General features: G+C 56.9%; 1 protein-coding gene across 1 annotated transcript; it reads right to left on the reverse strand.

Moving 5' to 3' along the window:
• Window positions 1-1,874: 1,874 nt before the first annotated feature.
• Window positions 1,875-9,951, reverse strand: TMEM59L (transmembrane protein 59 like). Its single transcript, XM_007995825.3, has 8 exons — window positions 9,670-9,951; window positions 8,785-8,929; window positions 8,606-8,697; window positions 6,670-6,822; window positions 5,678-5,780; window positions 4,948-5,065; window positions 4,728-4,845; window positions 1,875-2,501 (listed from the first exon to the last, which is right to left on the reverse strand). Exons 1-8 carry the CDS (start codon window positions 9,844-9,846, stop codon window positions 2,373-2,375), a joined length of 1,035 nt encoding a protein of 344 aa, XP_007994016.2. The 5' UTR covers window positions 9,847-9,951; the 3' UTR covers window positions 1,875-2,372.
• Window positions 9,952-15,124: the final 5,173 nt, after the last annotated feature.

Raw genomic sequence — 15,124 nt, forward strand, 5'->3', positions numbered from 1 at the left:
AAAGTACTGGAATTACAGGCGTGAGTCACCACGCCCATCCCCTCCAGAGATCTTGAATATCTCCAGGGGAGGCCACTTGGTCAAGCTGTGGTCTTGGGTCAGGGGATGCTGGGAAGGACACCAGGAAAGACCTTGACTCCTCCCTCCTCTCATTTCCTGCCAGTGGTCCCTCTGACTGACTCCAGTGGAAAGAATAGGGCCCAAGTGGATCAACCTTCCAGGATCAGGGTAGGGTGAAGGGTGGAGAGTCTTACACGCAGCCCTAGTAGCCATCATCTAATTTGCTGCTCCAACCTGCCAACCCACTGTCACTCTGACAGCCTGGAATCGCTGGGAATCTCCACCCCATTGCCTGTGGGCTGGGGCCGTCATGCTCCTCATCCCGAGCTCTGCCCAGGGGATGAGGCCCTATATCAATCAGGAATCTCTGGTTTCGAGCAACAGGAACCAACTCAAGTTAACTGAATCTCAAAGCGGAATTACGAGATGAATCTGGAGGAGTCTGCAGAACAGACAGGAATGAGTGACAGAGTGAGACCCTGTCTTATTTTTTGTTTTGTTTTGTTTTGTTTTTGAGACGGAGTCTCTCTCTGTCACCCAGGCTGGAGTGCAGTAGCGCGATCTTGGCTCACTGCAAGCTCCGCCTCCTGGGTTCACGCCATTCTCCTGCCTCAGCCTCCGGAGTACCTGGGACTACAAGGGCCTGCCACTGTGCCCAGCTAATTTTTTTGTAATTTTAGTAGAGATGGGGTTTCACCGTGTTAGCCAAGATGGTCTCGATCTCCTGACCTCATGATCCGCCTGCCTTGGCCTCCCAAAGTGCTGGGATCATAGGTGTGAGCCACCGCGCCCGGCCGACCCTGTCTCATTTTTTGAAAAATAAATAAATCAAGCTAGCTGGGCGCAGAGGCTCAAGCCTGTAATCCCAGCATTTTGGGAGGCTGAGGTGGGCGGATCATCTAAGGTCAGGAGCTCAAGACCAGCCTGACCAACATGGTGAAACTGCGTCTCTACTGAAAATACCAAAATTAGCTGGGCGTGGTGGCATGTGCCTGTAATCCCACCTACTTGGGGACTGAGGCAGGAGAATCACTGGAACCCAGGAGGCGGAGGTTGCAGTGAGCTGAGATCATGCTACCGCACTCCAACCTGGGCGACAGAGCTAGATTTTGTCTCAAGAAAAAGTAGACTGGAAGCCAGGTGGCTACAAAATCAAGTCCTCTTCAACATGCAACTTGTCCCTTCATAGGAGGGACATCAGGCACAGGAAGGGACGCTGAACTGCCCCTGTCAGATGGGTGGCACAAGCCCTTTTTTTTTTTTTTTTTTTTTTGAGACAGAGTCATGCTCTGTCACCCAGGCTGGAGTTCAGTGGCGCAATCATAGTTCACTGCAGCCTCCACCTCCCCGCCTCAAGCAATCCTCCCACCTCAGCCTCCCGAGTTGCTGGGACCACAGGCTCAAGTCACCACACACACCCAGTTAATTATATACATATATGCTTTTTTTTTTTTTTTTTTTTGGTACAGATGGAGACTTGCTATGTTGCCCAGGACAGTCTGGAACTTCTGGGCTCCAGTGATTCTCCTGCCTCGGTCTCCTAAAGTGCTGGGATTACAGGCATGAGCCGCTGCGCCTGGCCACAAGCCAGTTTTCCAGGTATATCTGTAGCTGAGAGGGTGACTCTCAGCACAGGGAAGTTAGAGCAGAGGGAGTGCCCTTCCGAGGGACAGCTACTTTCAGTCCCTGGTGCCACCTGGGTTTCCAGGACTTTCCCATGTCAGAAAGGTCCTGCTCGGCAGGGGTCACAGCTATGCATGGGCCACACCCCAAGGGCAGACAGGCAACTGAACAGAAGCAGGCTCAGCCTGAGACTCTTTTATATACATGGTTTATTCCTCCCCAGCCCCAGACAAGCCCCAGGCACACACTGTCAGGGCATGGAGATGCCCACACCCCATCTTTCGGAAGCTGGGTCTCTGGAGATCGGGATGGGGAGAAGGGGGAAGCCTTAGCAAGATGCAGCTCCCCCTTGGCCTCAGCCCCCCCAGAGAGGGGACAGAGAAGGAAAAAGGATGGCGACACAGGACTGGGGTTCAAATACTGAGAAAGCCACACAATAGAAGACAAAAAGTAGCAAGCCCCGGAGAAAGCGGGGACAAGGAAGAACCAGCGCCCAATCCCACCCTCCTCCCAGCTGGGTCACTGCGTCCCCAGGACTCTGTGGGGCAAGGGGTGGGACTGGGAAGAGAGGAAAGATTTGGGGGTGGAGGGGCTCAAGGCTGGACCCACCCTGCCCTTGGACTTCTGGGCTCAGGGCAAGTGAGGCCCGAGGGGCCCCTGCAGTTAGCAATGATGGGGCCGGCGGAGGCCTACAGCTTGGTCAGGTCCAGCTTCAGCTTGTAGGGTGGCGGGCTGTCCTCATAGGCGTGCGACGGCGGAGGGTACAGGGGCCAATCAGGCTCAATCATGAAGCCCTTGTGCTGCTCCAGGGTCAGAGGCTGCAGGAAGAGAGGGGAGGAGGGAAGTGGAGAGAAGCAGAGCAGCCAAGCCCCCGACCCTGACGAGTCTCCTTCCCACCTCTGATTTTTTTTATTTTTATTTTTTGAGAGCCTCTCTCTGTCGCCCAGGCTGGAGTGCAGTGGCGCCATCTCGGCTCACTGCAACCTCCGCCTCCCGGGTTCAAGGGATTCTCCTTTCTCAGCCTCCTGAGTAACTGGGACTACAGGTGCACGTCACCACGCCCAGCTAATTTTTGTATTATTAGTAGAGACAGGGTTTCACCATGTTGGCCAGGCTGGTCTCGAACTCCTGACCTGAAGTGATCTGCCCACCTCAGCCTCCCAAAGTGCTGAGATTACAGGTGTGAGCCACCTGGACTCTGTGTGTGTGTGTGTGTGTGTGTGTGTGTGTGTGTGTGTGTGTGACGGGGTCTTGCTCTGTTGTCCAGGTTGGAGTGCGGTGGTGCCATCACAGCTCACTGCAGCTTTGAACTCTCAGGCTCAAGTGATCCTCCCATCTCAGCTTCCCAAGTAGCTGGGATCACAAACATGCACCTTCATGTCTAGCTAATTTTTTGTTTTCTTTTCTTTCTTTCTTTCTTTTTTTTTTTTTTTTTTTTGAGACAGAGTCGTGCTCCTCTCTGTCACCCAGGCTGGAGTGCAGTGGCGTGATCGCGGCTCACTGCAAGCTCTGCCTCCCGGGTTCACACCATTCTCCTGCCTCAGCCTCCCAAGTAGCTGGGACTACAGGCGCCCGTGACCACGCCCGGCTAATTTTTTTGTATTTTTAGTAGAGATGGGGTTTAACAATGTGTTAGCCAGGATGGTCTCAATCTCCTAACCTCAGGTGATTCGCCCACCTCGGCCTTCCAAAGTGCTGGGATTACAGGCTTGAGCCACTGTGCCTGGCCATGTCTAGCTAATTTTTAAATTATTTGTAGTGACTAGGTTTCACTATGTTGCCCAGGCTCTGGGCACCACAGAGGTGTCACCAACATACCTGGGCACCACAGAGGTGAGGCCCACACCACAGAAGTGTGGCCACCTCTGACTTCCTGTCTCCCCAACTAAGAGTGGATGTTCTGCTGGGTGCAGTGGCTCATGCCTGTAATCCCAGCACTTTGGGAGGCCGAGGTGGGAGGATCATAAGGTCAAGAGATCGAGACCATCCTGGCCAACATGGTGAAACCCCATCTCTACTAAAAATACAAAAATTAGCCAGGTGTGGTGGTGTGTGCCTCTAGTCCTCGGGAGGCTGAGGCAGGAGAATTGCTTGAACCCGGGAGGCAGAGGTTGCAGTAAGCCGAGATTGTGCCGCTGCACTCTAGCCTGGTGACAGAGACAGACTCCATCTCAAAAAAAAAAAAAAGCAGAAGAAGAGTGGAGGTTCTTCTGCCAATTCAAAGGGCAGTGAAACTGGCTCCAGGTCATGCAGCAAGTCTGAGGTCCTGGCTGGGTGAGTTGGCTCATGCCTGTCATCCTGGCACTTTGGAAGGGCAAAGCGAGAGGATCGCTTGAGCCCAGGAGTTTGAGACCAGCCTGGGCAACACAGTCCCCATCTCTACAAAAAATACAAAAATTAGTGGGGCATGGTGGCAAGTGCCTGTGGTCCCAGCTACTCAGGAGGCTGAGGCAGGAGAATCGCTTGAGCCAGGGAGGCCGAGGCTGCAGTGAGCTGTGATTGCACCACTGCACTCTATCCTGGGTGAAAGAGTGAGATCCTGTCTTAAATATATATATATATGTGTGTGTGTGTGTGTGTGTATATATATGTATATGTATATATATATGTAGGCTGGGCGTGGTAGCTCACATCTGTAATCCCAGCACTTTGAGAGGCTGAGGCGGATGGATCACCTGAGGTCAGGAGTCCAAGACCAGCCTGGCCAACATGGTGAAACCCCATCTCTACTAAAAATACAAAAATTAGCTGGGCATGGTGGCCCACACCTGTAATCCCAGCTACTGGGGAGGCTGAGGCAGCAGAATTGCTTGAACCCGGGAGGTGGGTGTTGCAGTGAGCCGAGATGGTGCCATTGCACTCCAGTCTGGGCGACAGAGCTAGACTCTGTCTCAAAATATACATATATATATATGAAAAAAAGAAAAAAAAAGTCTGAGGTCCTGGTGTCTGTGGGAGCAGGTGGCCAAATCCAGGGCCAGCAAGCAGCTCTCTCTGCCTCCATCCCCTCCCTCAGCCCAGCACCATTCACAGATCCCACCCACCTGGAACTTGAGGTGCTGGCCAGGCGCGGTCACCAGGGTGGAGCAGCTCAGCCACAGCATAACCAGCACGGAGAGGAAGAGGCAGCAGGCCAGGATCCAGCGAGGCAGACCCGAGCGCCTGCCCCGCCCGGCAGGCACCACTCAGCTGCCCGGGCCGGGACCAGGGAGACCCGCACCTCCAGTCCCACCCCCCTCCCACCCCCAGGGTCCTGCCACCCACCGGGACATGCAACTGAGGAAGTCATTGTCCTGCGGCTCTTCAGACTCCACCTTGGCCTTGCTGCTGGTCTTGACTCGGATCTTGGCCTTCCTCACCTTGTCCAGGGGGCCTACAGGGTCTGAGAGATCAGCTACCACTCAGCGACCACTAGGTCTTTTGCCAAGCAGCCACAATAACCATGACCAGGAGGGAGGAGGTCAGGACCTGGGTCATGGAGTCCTGGAATGGAGATCAGAGCCCTGGGAGATGGACCACAGAATGCTGAGAGAGGGACCATGGAACCCTGGGAGATGGACTGCAGAACCCTCGGGGATGAACCACAGAACCCTGGGAGTTGGACCACAGAACCCTGGGAGATGAACTGCAGAATCCTAGGGGATGAACCATGGAACCCTGAGAGATGAACCCATGAAACCCTGGGATATGGACCCTAGGAGATGACCCTAGGAGACGAATCCATGGAACCCTGGGAGGTGGACCATGGATCCCTGGGAGATGGACCATGGAACCCTGGGAGGTGGACCATGGAATCCTGGGAGGTAGACCACGGAACCCTGGGAGATGGACCATGGAACCCCGGGAGATGGGCCGTGGAGCCCTGGGGGATGAGCCATAGAACCCAGGACTTGAGAGATGGAGATCCCAATCCTAGAGGGTCTGCTTGCCAGGCAGACTCCTTGTGGCAGTGGGGTCACCCATGGAAGGAACACTGGTCTAGGTTGCTCCTTACCCACGTGCACCTCCAGGGCTTCAGGGTGGGAGCCTCGCCAGGTCACCTCCACGCGCTGCAGACGGCTCCCCTGGAAGCCGAGGCTCTCCACTACGGGCTGGGTCTGGGCCGGGAACAAGACAGCACAGAGAGGCCTGTGAGAACAGCATTCCTGGGCCCAGGCAGACCCTCTGTGACTGCCATGTCCCACGCCCAGCTGATACCCAGTTCTCCTGGGGAGACAGTAGAGAGGACACCATCCCATGCGCTGTGGGCTTGATGTCAGGAATGTTGTTTTCTGCTTTCATGGACTCCTCCATTTGCCTTAACCCCATCCTTTAGCTCTGGAAGTAGGAACATGATCCAGACCAAGCCAGTGGATTGCCTGAGAGATGATCATATGATCCATCCAGGGCCAATCAGAGTAAATCCCAGCTCAGTTAAAACCCCAGATGGGGCTGGGCGCAGTGGCTGACGCCTGTAATCCCAGTACTTTGGGAGGCTGAGGCGGGTAAATCACCTGAGGTCAGGAGTTCGAGACCAGCCTGACCAACATGGTGGAAACCCATCTCTATTAAAAATACAAAAATTAGGCAGGTGTGGTGGTGGCCACCGGTAATCCCAGCTACTCAGGAGGCTGAGGTGGGAGGCTGAGGCAGGAGAATCACTTGAACCTGGGAGGCAGAGGTTGCAGTGGGCTGAAATCATGCCATTGCACCAAGAATGAGACTCCATCTCAAAAAAAAAAAAAAAAAAAAAACCAAAGTGTTTATGACCTAGAGCCTCTGGCATCCACTTTACTGCCAAGAGGAAGTAAATGCCTGGGAATGAAGCCATCACAGAAGAAAGCAGAGTCAAGGCATGGAGTGCAACACTGAGCCCCTGGATCCAGCTGTGCCTGAAGCTCACCCACTGTGGACTTTGCATCTCATGAGCCAAGAGTAAATGCATCCCAGCTTCTTACCCTGCCCACCCATCTGCCACTGTGGCATGGCCCCTGTCAGGGGTCTCACCTGAAACACCACCACCTTCCCATTGTCAGTCTGCAAGTAGTATGTCCAGGTGGAGGAGACAAATCCCTGGGCTGAGTTGACGAGGTCATTGCAGAGGGTGGAAAACAAGTCCAAGAGGGAGAGGGCCCCACTTGGAGCCTCCAGGACCGTTCTCTGATGAAAAAAGGTCCAAGACACAAAGATGGCACCAAAATAGGGTATTAACCAATGATGGGAGGGGGCAGGGTGCGGTGGCTCATGCCTGTAATTCCCAGCACTTTGGAAGGCCAAGGCAGGCAGATCACTTGAGGCCAGAAGTTCGAGACCAGCCTGGACAACATGGCGAAACCCTGTCTCTACTAAAAATACACAAATTAGCCAGGCATGATGGTGCACGCCTGAAATCTCAGCTACCCGGGAGGCTGAGGCATGAGATTTACTTGAATCCGGGAGGCAGAGGTTGCAGTAAGCCAAGATCATACCACTGAACTCTAGCCTGGGTGAAACAGTGAGACTCCATCTCAAATAAATAAATGAATAAATAAACTAACAGGAGGGGAGCTGGGAGAATTCACTTGGATTGGATGTGGCTAAGTGATTTGAGCCAATTGGACTTCTTACAGTGAACACAGATCTCAGCGTGGCAGTTGGCTTCCTGTGTACCCTTAGGGAAGTGGATTGTGCTCTCTGAGCCCTAAAATGTGTACCATTCTCTTCCCTCATGGAGTAGCCATGAAATTTCAACTAGAGGATGCCTGCCAAGTGCCTGGCACAGCACAGGCACTTAATGCGTAGTAGTCCCTATGACTAAAAATATCATCATCCTCATTATTCTTATTTTGACAGCGTCAAGACAGAGCTCTAATGGCCAGGCATGGTGGCTCACGCCTGTAATCCCAGCACTTTGGGAGGCCAACGTGGGAAGATCACTTGAGGTCAGGAGTTCAAGATCAGCCTGGCCAACATGATGAAACCCTGTCTCTACTAAAAATACAAAAATTAGCCGATTGTAGTGGTGGGTGCCTGTAATCTCAGCTACAAAGGAGGCTGAGTCAGGAGAACCACATGAACCAGGGAGGCGGAGGCTGCAGTGAGCCGAGATTGTGTCACTGCACTCCAGGCTGGGCAACAGAGCAAGACTTCATCTCGAAACAAAACACAAAACAAAACAAAACAAAACAAAACGAAAAAGAGGGAGCTCTGAATCGGAAGGGCTGACAGTGCAGTGAGCTTTTCTGAACAGCAGTGAAAGCTGGGAAGGGGTGGAGGAAAAATGGGAGAAATGGTAAAAGGGCTTTCTGCAGAGTCCCAGCCCCTAGGTCTCTGGCTATGCTACATGACTTTCTGTGCCTCAGTTTCCCCTGATGCAGCATTGTTTGGACTACATCGACGAGCCGTTATTATTTCTCCCACAAGGCAGCGTGTGCATGCTCACAAGGCAAGGCTGCTCCACTCTGAGTCGCAGTTCTGAGCCCCTCCAGGTGACAGTGACCACCAGCTAATCACAGGGGAAGGGGGTGCCTAAGATGAGTGAGGTGAGGAGTGGCCACAGCCCTGGTGGCTTCAAATCTCACCCCTTGCACAGCCCTGTGTATGACCTGGGAGGTTGCCCCCTGGACACTAAATGGGGGTGACATTGTCCCTGGTGCCTCCGAGAGACACAAAGACATTTGGGACAGGTTGAAGTCAGGCTCGAACCAGGACAGATATTTGATAAACGGTGGCTGTTTTCTGCCACTTATTCCTCAAAAGGTGGTGGGGCATGGGGGGCACTGTTGCATGTCACAGAGATGACAACTAAGGCTGGAGACATGACGGGGCTGGATGGGGGTTGCCCGGCAGGCCTGGTAAAGAACGCAGAGTCTGGCAGAGTCTCTGCTTTTGAATGAAGATTACCCATGGGGTCAAGCAGGGGGGAGTACTGGGAAAAGGGACCCAGGCGCAGTCAGAGGCCCACCTTCTGCTCCGGCTCAGGCTCCGCAGGCTGGCTCCAGCAGCCATGGCTACAGGCCTGCTGCTCTGCCTCCTTCACATAGGCTTCCACGCAGGCTGTGGGAAGTGGGAGGGGGTGACTGGGGACGGCCCTTCCCAGGTCACCTCTTCCCACCCTGGTACACCCTGCCGGCGGGCCCTCACCTGCTTCACACTCAGTTTGGGTGGCATTAGGCTTGGAGCTCCTGGCCACGAATCGGCAGATGGAGAAGAGGCGGCAGCCACGCTCGCAAGCGCTGATCAGAACAGCTCTGTCATAGGGAGACTCCGAGGCGCCCTCCAGCCCCGCCTGGGGGAGGGTGGGACACGGAGCTTAAGTCATGGGGAGGGGTGGGAGGAGGGTGGGGGGACTGGAGCATTCAGGAGAGGCAGGGGAAGGCTTCCCCGCTCCCCACCAAATCTAGCTAGATGGAGATGAAGTTGGGAGAGGCTACAAATAGTGGGGGCTCTTAGCTCTGAGGAGGGAGATGGGGAGGGAGCTTGAGAAGAGAACTGGACAGTGAAGGTGGAGAGAAATGAGCCTTCCCCCAACCAGGCTCCAGGGAGGAGGGGAGAGATGGAGAAAGATTCTCAGACCTGGAGGAGGAGGGGGAGGCTCACAGGAGGGGGTTTTGGTCACACTCAGATCAGGCTTGAATCCTGGGGAGTGGTGATATGAGCAGGGGCTGTAGCTCTGAGTGGGGAGGGAAGACGATGTGGAGGAAGAGTGAGGTGGGGGGACCGTCAGGCCTGAGGGAGCTGGGGGTTGGGTGCTGGAGGGTCCTTACGCAGCAGTGTGTGGAGGGAGCCCGAGAGGTGGTATCAGCCCTTTATCACAAGGACCTGCATCCCCAAGCCCTTCCCCATCAGAGGGAACCCCATCCCGTCCTCCACCGGAGGAATCTCCGCATTCCCGACCCCTACCTCCCCAGGGATACCCCACCACCACCAAAGTCTCCTGCTGTCATCCAAGATAAGCCCATCCCAACGCCTCCCCCTTCGGAGAGATCACGCGTCCCCCGCTGGCACCTGGCACCGCACGCGCCTCACCTGCGAGGGCCGCGGGCCGAGGTCGCGGTCGCGGCACCGCAGCTGGCAGTTCTGCGTGTCACCGAGCTGGGGGGCGAAGGGATCGCGGGCGGACGGCGCGGAGGCGGCGGGCGGCGATGCCAACAGCAGCAGCAGCAGCAGCAGCAGCGGCAGTGGCACCAGTGCCACCGCAGCCATGGCCGGGCGGAACGCGGGGGTTGCGGGGGACTCCGGCTCAGGCCGGGCACGGAGGATGCAGCGGCTGCGGCGGGGACCGGGGCGCTGACGTCACCCGAGCGAGGCAGCCTGGGAAGGGGGGGTGGGAGATGCGGAGAGCGGGCGGGGGAGCCGAGCTGCGGCACCCGCGGGGTGCGGGTCGGGCAGGGCAGGTGCATCACGGCCCCCACTGTCTATCCCATCGCGGGGATCCCAGGACACCTCCCTGGTGCCCACGGTGGGGGGGGTGGATCTCTGCTGGCGCTTGGTGCCAAAAGGAAATATATAGGGGGATGGGATGGAGGGGGCTATTGGCCAGGGATGTCGAGGAGAGTAGAAAGCCTGGAGGAGAAGGCGATGTGTGCGCCTACCACGCGGGAAAGAGGAGAAAGAGGTGTCCAGGCTACAAGGGTCAGCGAGGATCCTGAGGCGAAGAGCTTGTTGCAGGAGGAGGGAGGGCGATGGGGCTGGAGTCCAACCAGGGAAGGGAGAGGGAGGAAGGTGAGGGTCGCAGGACCTGGCAGCTGAAGCCTGGCATCTTCTCCTTTGACACCCAGGTTAGAAAGGAGACAACTTGTGCGCAGTTTGCCTCCTCCGGGAAGCCCTCTGAGCCCCTCCCTTTCTCCTTCAACCTCGCCTGCCTCTGGCCCAGCCCTGATCCACTGACCTAGGGGATCTGGCCCTATCTCCGCAAGGCTGGAGACCCCTGGGCTGGGGCTTAGTGGGAGGGAACACAGAGGTATGCTCAGGAGGGGAGGGGGAGATGCTAACATTTCTAATTCTCGTGGGAAAACGGGGCAAATAGCGACACTTCTGACCTCCATAACCATCACACCCCAGGGCGATGGACTGTAGCCCCAGGAGTCGAATCTCGGGTTAGGGGGTACCCCCAGCTTCCTTTCCGCCAGGCACGGGAGTGGGGACGCCCCTCTAAACCCGGATCCTCTGCAAAGATGCCGCCGCTTTCGCTGGCATGCCTGGCGCAGGTGCCTGCAGAGCCGCGCAGCCGCCCGCGGGTCCCCCACCTACGCTCCGCCCCTGCAGACGGGGCGACAGCCTCGCAGGGTCGGCGGGTCAGAGGGCGGCTCAGGTTCCGGCCCGGGAGGAGGTTGTCCCGGGTGGGGGCCTGGCGCACCCCCTCCCCCGGCCTGCGGCCGCGCTTTCATCTCAGCTGCCCCGGGCCGGCCCCCACGTGGCTTAATCAGGCGCGGCTGTGCCTGGCGGACCCCGAACATCTGGATCCCGGTGCGGCCCCTCCCCCGCCCCGCCCCGCCCCTCCCCTCCCATGCTAGGCCGCTGCGACCCGGCGGCTAGGGCCTCCAGCCCGCAGTTTGCGCCAGAATCCAGCAGAATTCCGCTTCTAACCCACCAGCGCGCCAGGTCCGCACCTTGGGAAACAGCCCTGTGCCTTGTGACCAATACTGTCCCCCATTTCACAGGTGGGAAACTTAGGCTCCGGGACGCGTTGGCAAAGACAGCATTCAAGCCCACACATGTTAATTCCAGAGGCCCGCGTGCGCCTAACCCCTCCACAATTACTGTCCTTCATTCATTCCAACAAAACACTTTTTCCTGCAACAACCCTATAGGATAGGTACCAGCAGCGTTGCCCTTTTATAGGGGTGAGGAAACATGCTCAGACTGCAAAGTGGTTCTGTCCAGGTGACAAGGAGAGAAGCAAAGAAAAGCCGGCAGAGCCCTGCCAATGATGGGAGGGGACCTTTGGGCATAAGAGGCATTGCTTAAAGCTCATCAGGGAGGAGGGACACCCCGCGCCCTTTTGCAGAAGGAGAAACTGAGGCTGGAGGAGTGGGTCGATCACCCAGGTTGCCCGAGGGGAGAAGGGAAAGAGGCTGATTACCGCCCACCCAGCCCCCTTTCCGCTGCACTAGGCCGCTGGGGGGGTTGAGCGGAAAGAGGACTTGACCCCGGCCCCCAAGGTGAGCCCCCGCGCCCCTCCTGCTGTTCCCGGGGGAGCCGGTCCAGGTGAGGGGCGGGCGGGCCGGCGGGCGGCCAGGGTCGGGTTTCAGGAAATCCGCCGACATTCCTTCGGGGCTTAAGAGGGAAAGTTGACTCGGCGCCGCCCTCGCCCCCCCCCACTTCCTACCCCCCGGGGCGGCCTGGCCGGGGGCGGCAGGCGGGGGGCGCTGAGGCCGGCCTGGGCGTGAATCAGCGGCAGGCCAGGCGTCCGGGAAGCCACAGCAGCCGAGGTCAAGGCAGGCAGCGGACAAGCGCCCTTTGTCCCTTGCCGCCCTCACCACGACCCTGCTGACCCCCACCTCCAAGCAGGGTACAGGCTGGGGAGGAGGCAGGGTACCATGGCGCCGGTGGTTGTTGCTGAGGGTTGTTGGGGGAGGAAGGAGGGATGTGGCTGCCCCCCTAAAGCAGCTGGTGCCTCCTGGGATCCAGACTTCAGAGGTTTCTCAGGGTACAGATGGGCAGGGAAACTGGCCTCCCTGGGGCAGGTCTGCAACTTTCTAGGCAGATCCCCTAGGCAGGTCTGCAACTCCCCAGGCCCCGCCTCCAGTTCCTGAAGTCCAGAGTGCATTAAACTGAGGACCCAGGCATCCCTTCTCTCCAGACTCAGCCTCCAGGGCAGAAATTATAAAGCCTAGGGTACACACAGGCCCTACTTTCCTATGCCACAGACCCTGAACCAGGTGTCCAGACCTTCACTGCCCCTTAGTTCCTGAAAGCACCTGCCTGGAACACCATACTGGGGGGGTCTTGAGCATGGGGCTCTCAGAATGGGAGAGGCAGCTCTCAGCCTTGCTCCCTCCCAGTGCTTGTGGGTCCCCACAGGACCCTGAAGGTGCCACTTCCACTGCCCCTTCCCTGGTGCACCCTCAGTGCCCTGGAATCATGAGGGAGCTGGGAATGGAGGACCCCCCAACCTAATACCTCTAATCCAGAAGTGACGTTTTTGAGTGGAGGGTGCAGGACTAAGGAGGGGTCCCTCCCCCACCCCAAGGGGAGGCCCTCCCTCCGCCCGAGGGGAGGCCCTCCCTCCATCTGCCCCTTATACGTTCCCAGCCAACTTCAAGTACTTGGGTCAATATTTGTCAGAAGTTCCGTTGACGCTAGCTCCCTTTTGTCCTCAAGGAGATGATGGAACTGGGGAGGAATGGGTTAAACTTCTGGGGGCCCTAAGGGCACTCTGGGGTCAACTCCCTTTCCCTGAAGTCAAAGGTGTGGGGTAAAGGTCACCCAAGGGCAAAGGTCACACTCCAGGGTGGGGCTGGGCAGTATTGGAAAATGGTCCCTCCCTTTCTATGGGTAAGAACAAGAGGGATGTCTACTGGCTAGGGTCACACAGCAAGACAGAGAGTGTGTTCCAGGCTTGGACCCCAGGCAGCATGACTTGCTGGGACTGAGTTTCCTTGGAAGGACTAAGTTCTCCATCCTCTGCTTTTGCAAATATTTAGTGAGTGCTTTGCTTTCAGCCCTCACTGGGCCCACCATGGGGTCCAAAGGGGCTGAGGCTGCCCACAGTCTAAAGAAAATCAGTTGCACAAGAAATGAAATGGTTGGAAGAGTTGTGTTTCAAAAACAATAAAACAAAGTGAAGGAGAGGGAGAGTGCTGGGGGAAGGGTGGAGGGCCTCTCTGAGGAGGTGGTACTGGACCTGTGACCTGATGGAGGAGAAGGAGCTAACTGGGGAACCTGTGGGGAACAGCATTCCAGCAGAGGGAACAGCCAATACGCAGAAGCTGTTCGATAGTAACAAGCCTGGTATGTTTGGGGAAACAAGGCTCCAGTGGCTGGGGCGGAATGAGGGAGAGGAGGGGGAAGAGGAGAGGAAAGAAGAGGAGGGGAGAGCATGGCGAGAGGGTGATAGGGCAAAGATCTGCTTTTTCTGCTTTTAAAAGCTCCCTTTGCCTGGTGTGCAGAGAAAGGCAGAAGGGTTATCAGAGAAGCCCCGAGGAGGCCGGGAAGGATCCCTGAGGGAGACCGTGGGGCCTGGATCTGAATGGGGTGGGGAGAAGGGGTCGGAGTCTCAGAATGGAGATGTGTTTTGGAATCAGAGCCAACAGGATTTGCTGATGAATTGGACATGAGGGATGAGCGAAGGAGAGAGTTGTCACGTGCACTTCCAGGTCTCTGGCCTGAGCACCTGGATGGATGCGGGAGCCCTTTCCCAAAACCAAAATGACTGGAAGAGAAGTAGAAATGGAGGGGGGAATAAAATCAAGGTTTTGCTCCAGAAGCCTGAAATCCTCCCAGAAGGGGGTGAGGCGTCTCTTCCCGGAAGGGGCTGAGAGCATCTGCAAACAGGAGCCATGGGGGAGTAGTGGTGAGTATCCTAAAAACTCAATTCCAGCCAACAACTGCCACCTCCACTTAACCTCAAGGTCCCCTGGCAGGTAGGACTATGGCTCCATGTTTCAGAGGGGACAAGCAGGCCTGGGGGTCACCTCTGCTCCAGGAGATCCTCCAGTGCTGTGCTAAGGGCTTGGATTGTAGAGACTTCTGCTGCCTTGCGTCTTCCCACGGAAGCTCTTAGGCTGGGTGGTGCCCACTGTGCAGAGGAAGAAACTGAGGCACAAAAGGCCTGGTTTTCCAAAGTAAATGCCAGCGTCTCTCCTTGTCTCTCTTCTCCATCCAGAGTTCAGATGGGGCAGGGGCGCCCTGGGCCCGTATGGGCTCCCATCCCCCAATCTTGTTTTTTGATAGTCTGGAGTCTGAACTGGAGATTTAAGTAGAAGAGGGTGGGGCTTCAGTATTGGGCAGAAAAATGGGGGCTCCGGAGCCCCCCTGAGACACTTTTGCCCCCTTGACTGGTTGGGGACCTGGGGAAATAATCCAGGCCTCTAAGGGACTCCTGGAAAAGGGGACTTGGAGCCGTTCCGTTCCCTGGGCGCTGCAGCTGGGGGCGGGGCTGCGACCCAAAGTGGGTAATTGCACCCTCCAACTCTCATTTCAGGCACCCCCATCCGCAGCAGCCTTGGAGGCCAGGAACCCTTTATTCTTGGGGGCCGCATGGGGGTGGGGACCGGGAGGAGGGAGATGGGACGCCCGGGCCGGGAGGGGTCCCGAAACTCGAGCAATGGCCAAAAATAATAACACGGAGAAGGCTCTTTGCGCAAAAGAAGGAAGACAAACTGCGTCGCTCCGGGCAGCCGGCGTTACCTGGAGTCGGCGGGCGGCGGCCGCCGGAGCGATTACTCACCGCGTGGCGCACCCCACCCGCGGGCCGCTGAGTGGATTTTTCCGTGGCGGGGTGTGAATAGGTCCCGGGGGGAGAGCTTCTTACCGCTCT

The sequence above is a fragment of the Chlorocebus sabaeus genome, chromosome 6 (genome assembly GCF_047675955.1).
Source record: "Chlorocebus sabaeus isolate Y175 chromosome 6, mChlSab1.0.hap1, whole genome shotgun sequence".
In the NCBI taxonomy this organism is placed as follows: Eukaryota; Metazoa; Chordata; class Mammalia; order Primates; family Cercopithecidae; genus Chlorocebus; species Chlorocebus sabaeus.

Excerpts from the sequence above, each read along its gene's own strand:
- TMEM59L (XM_007995825.3), bottom strand. The coding sequence starts at position 9,846 with ATGGCTGCGGTGGCACTGGTGCCACTGCCGCTGCTGCTGCTGCTGCTG. Across the intron at positions 8,930-9,669 it reads TCGGCCCGCGGCCCTCGCAG|GCGGGGCTGGAGGGCGCCTC; the intron begins GTGAGGCGCGTG and ends ACCCTCCCCCAG. Across the intron at positions 5,066-5,677 it reads AGCCCTGGAGGTGCACGTGG|ACCCTGTAGGCCCCCTGGAC; the intron begins GTAAGGAGCAAC and ends CTGATCTCTCAG.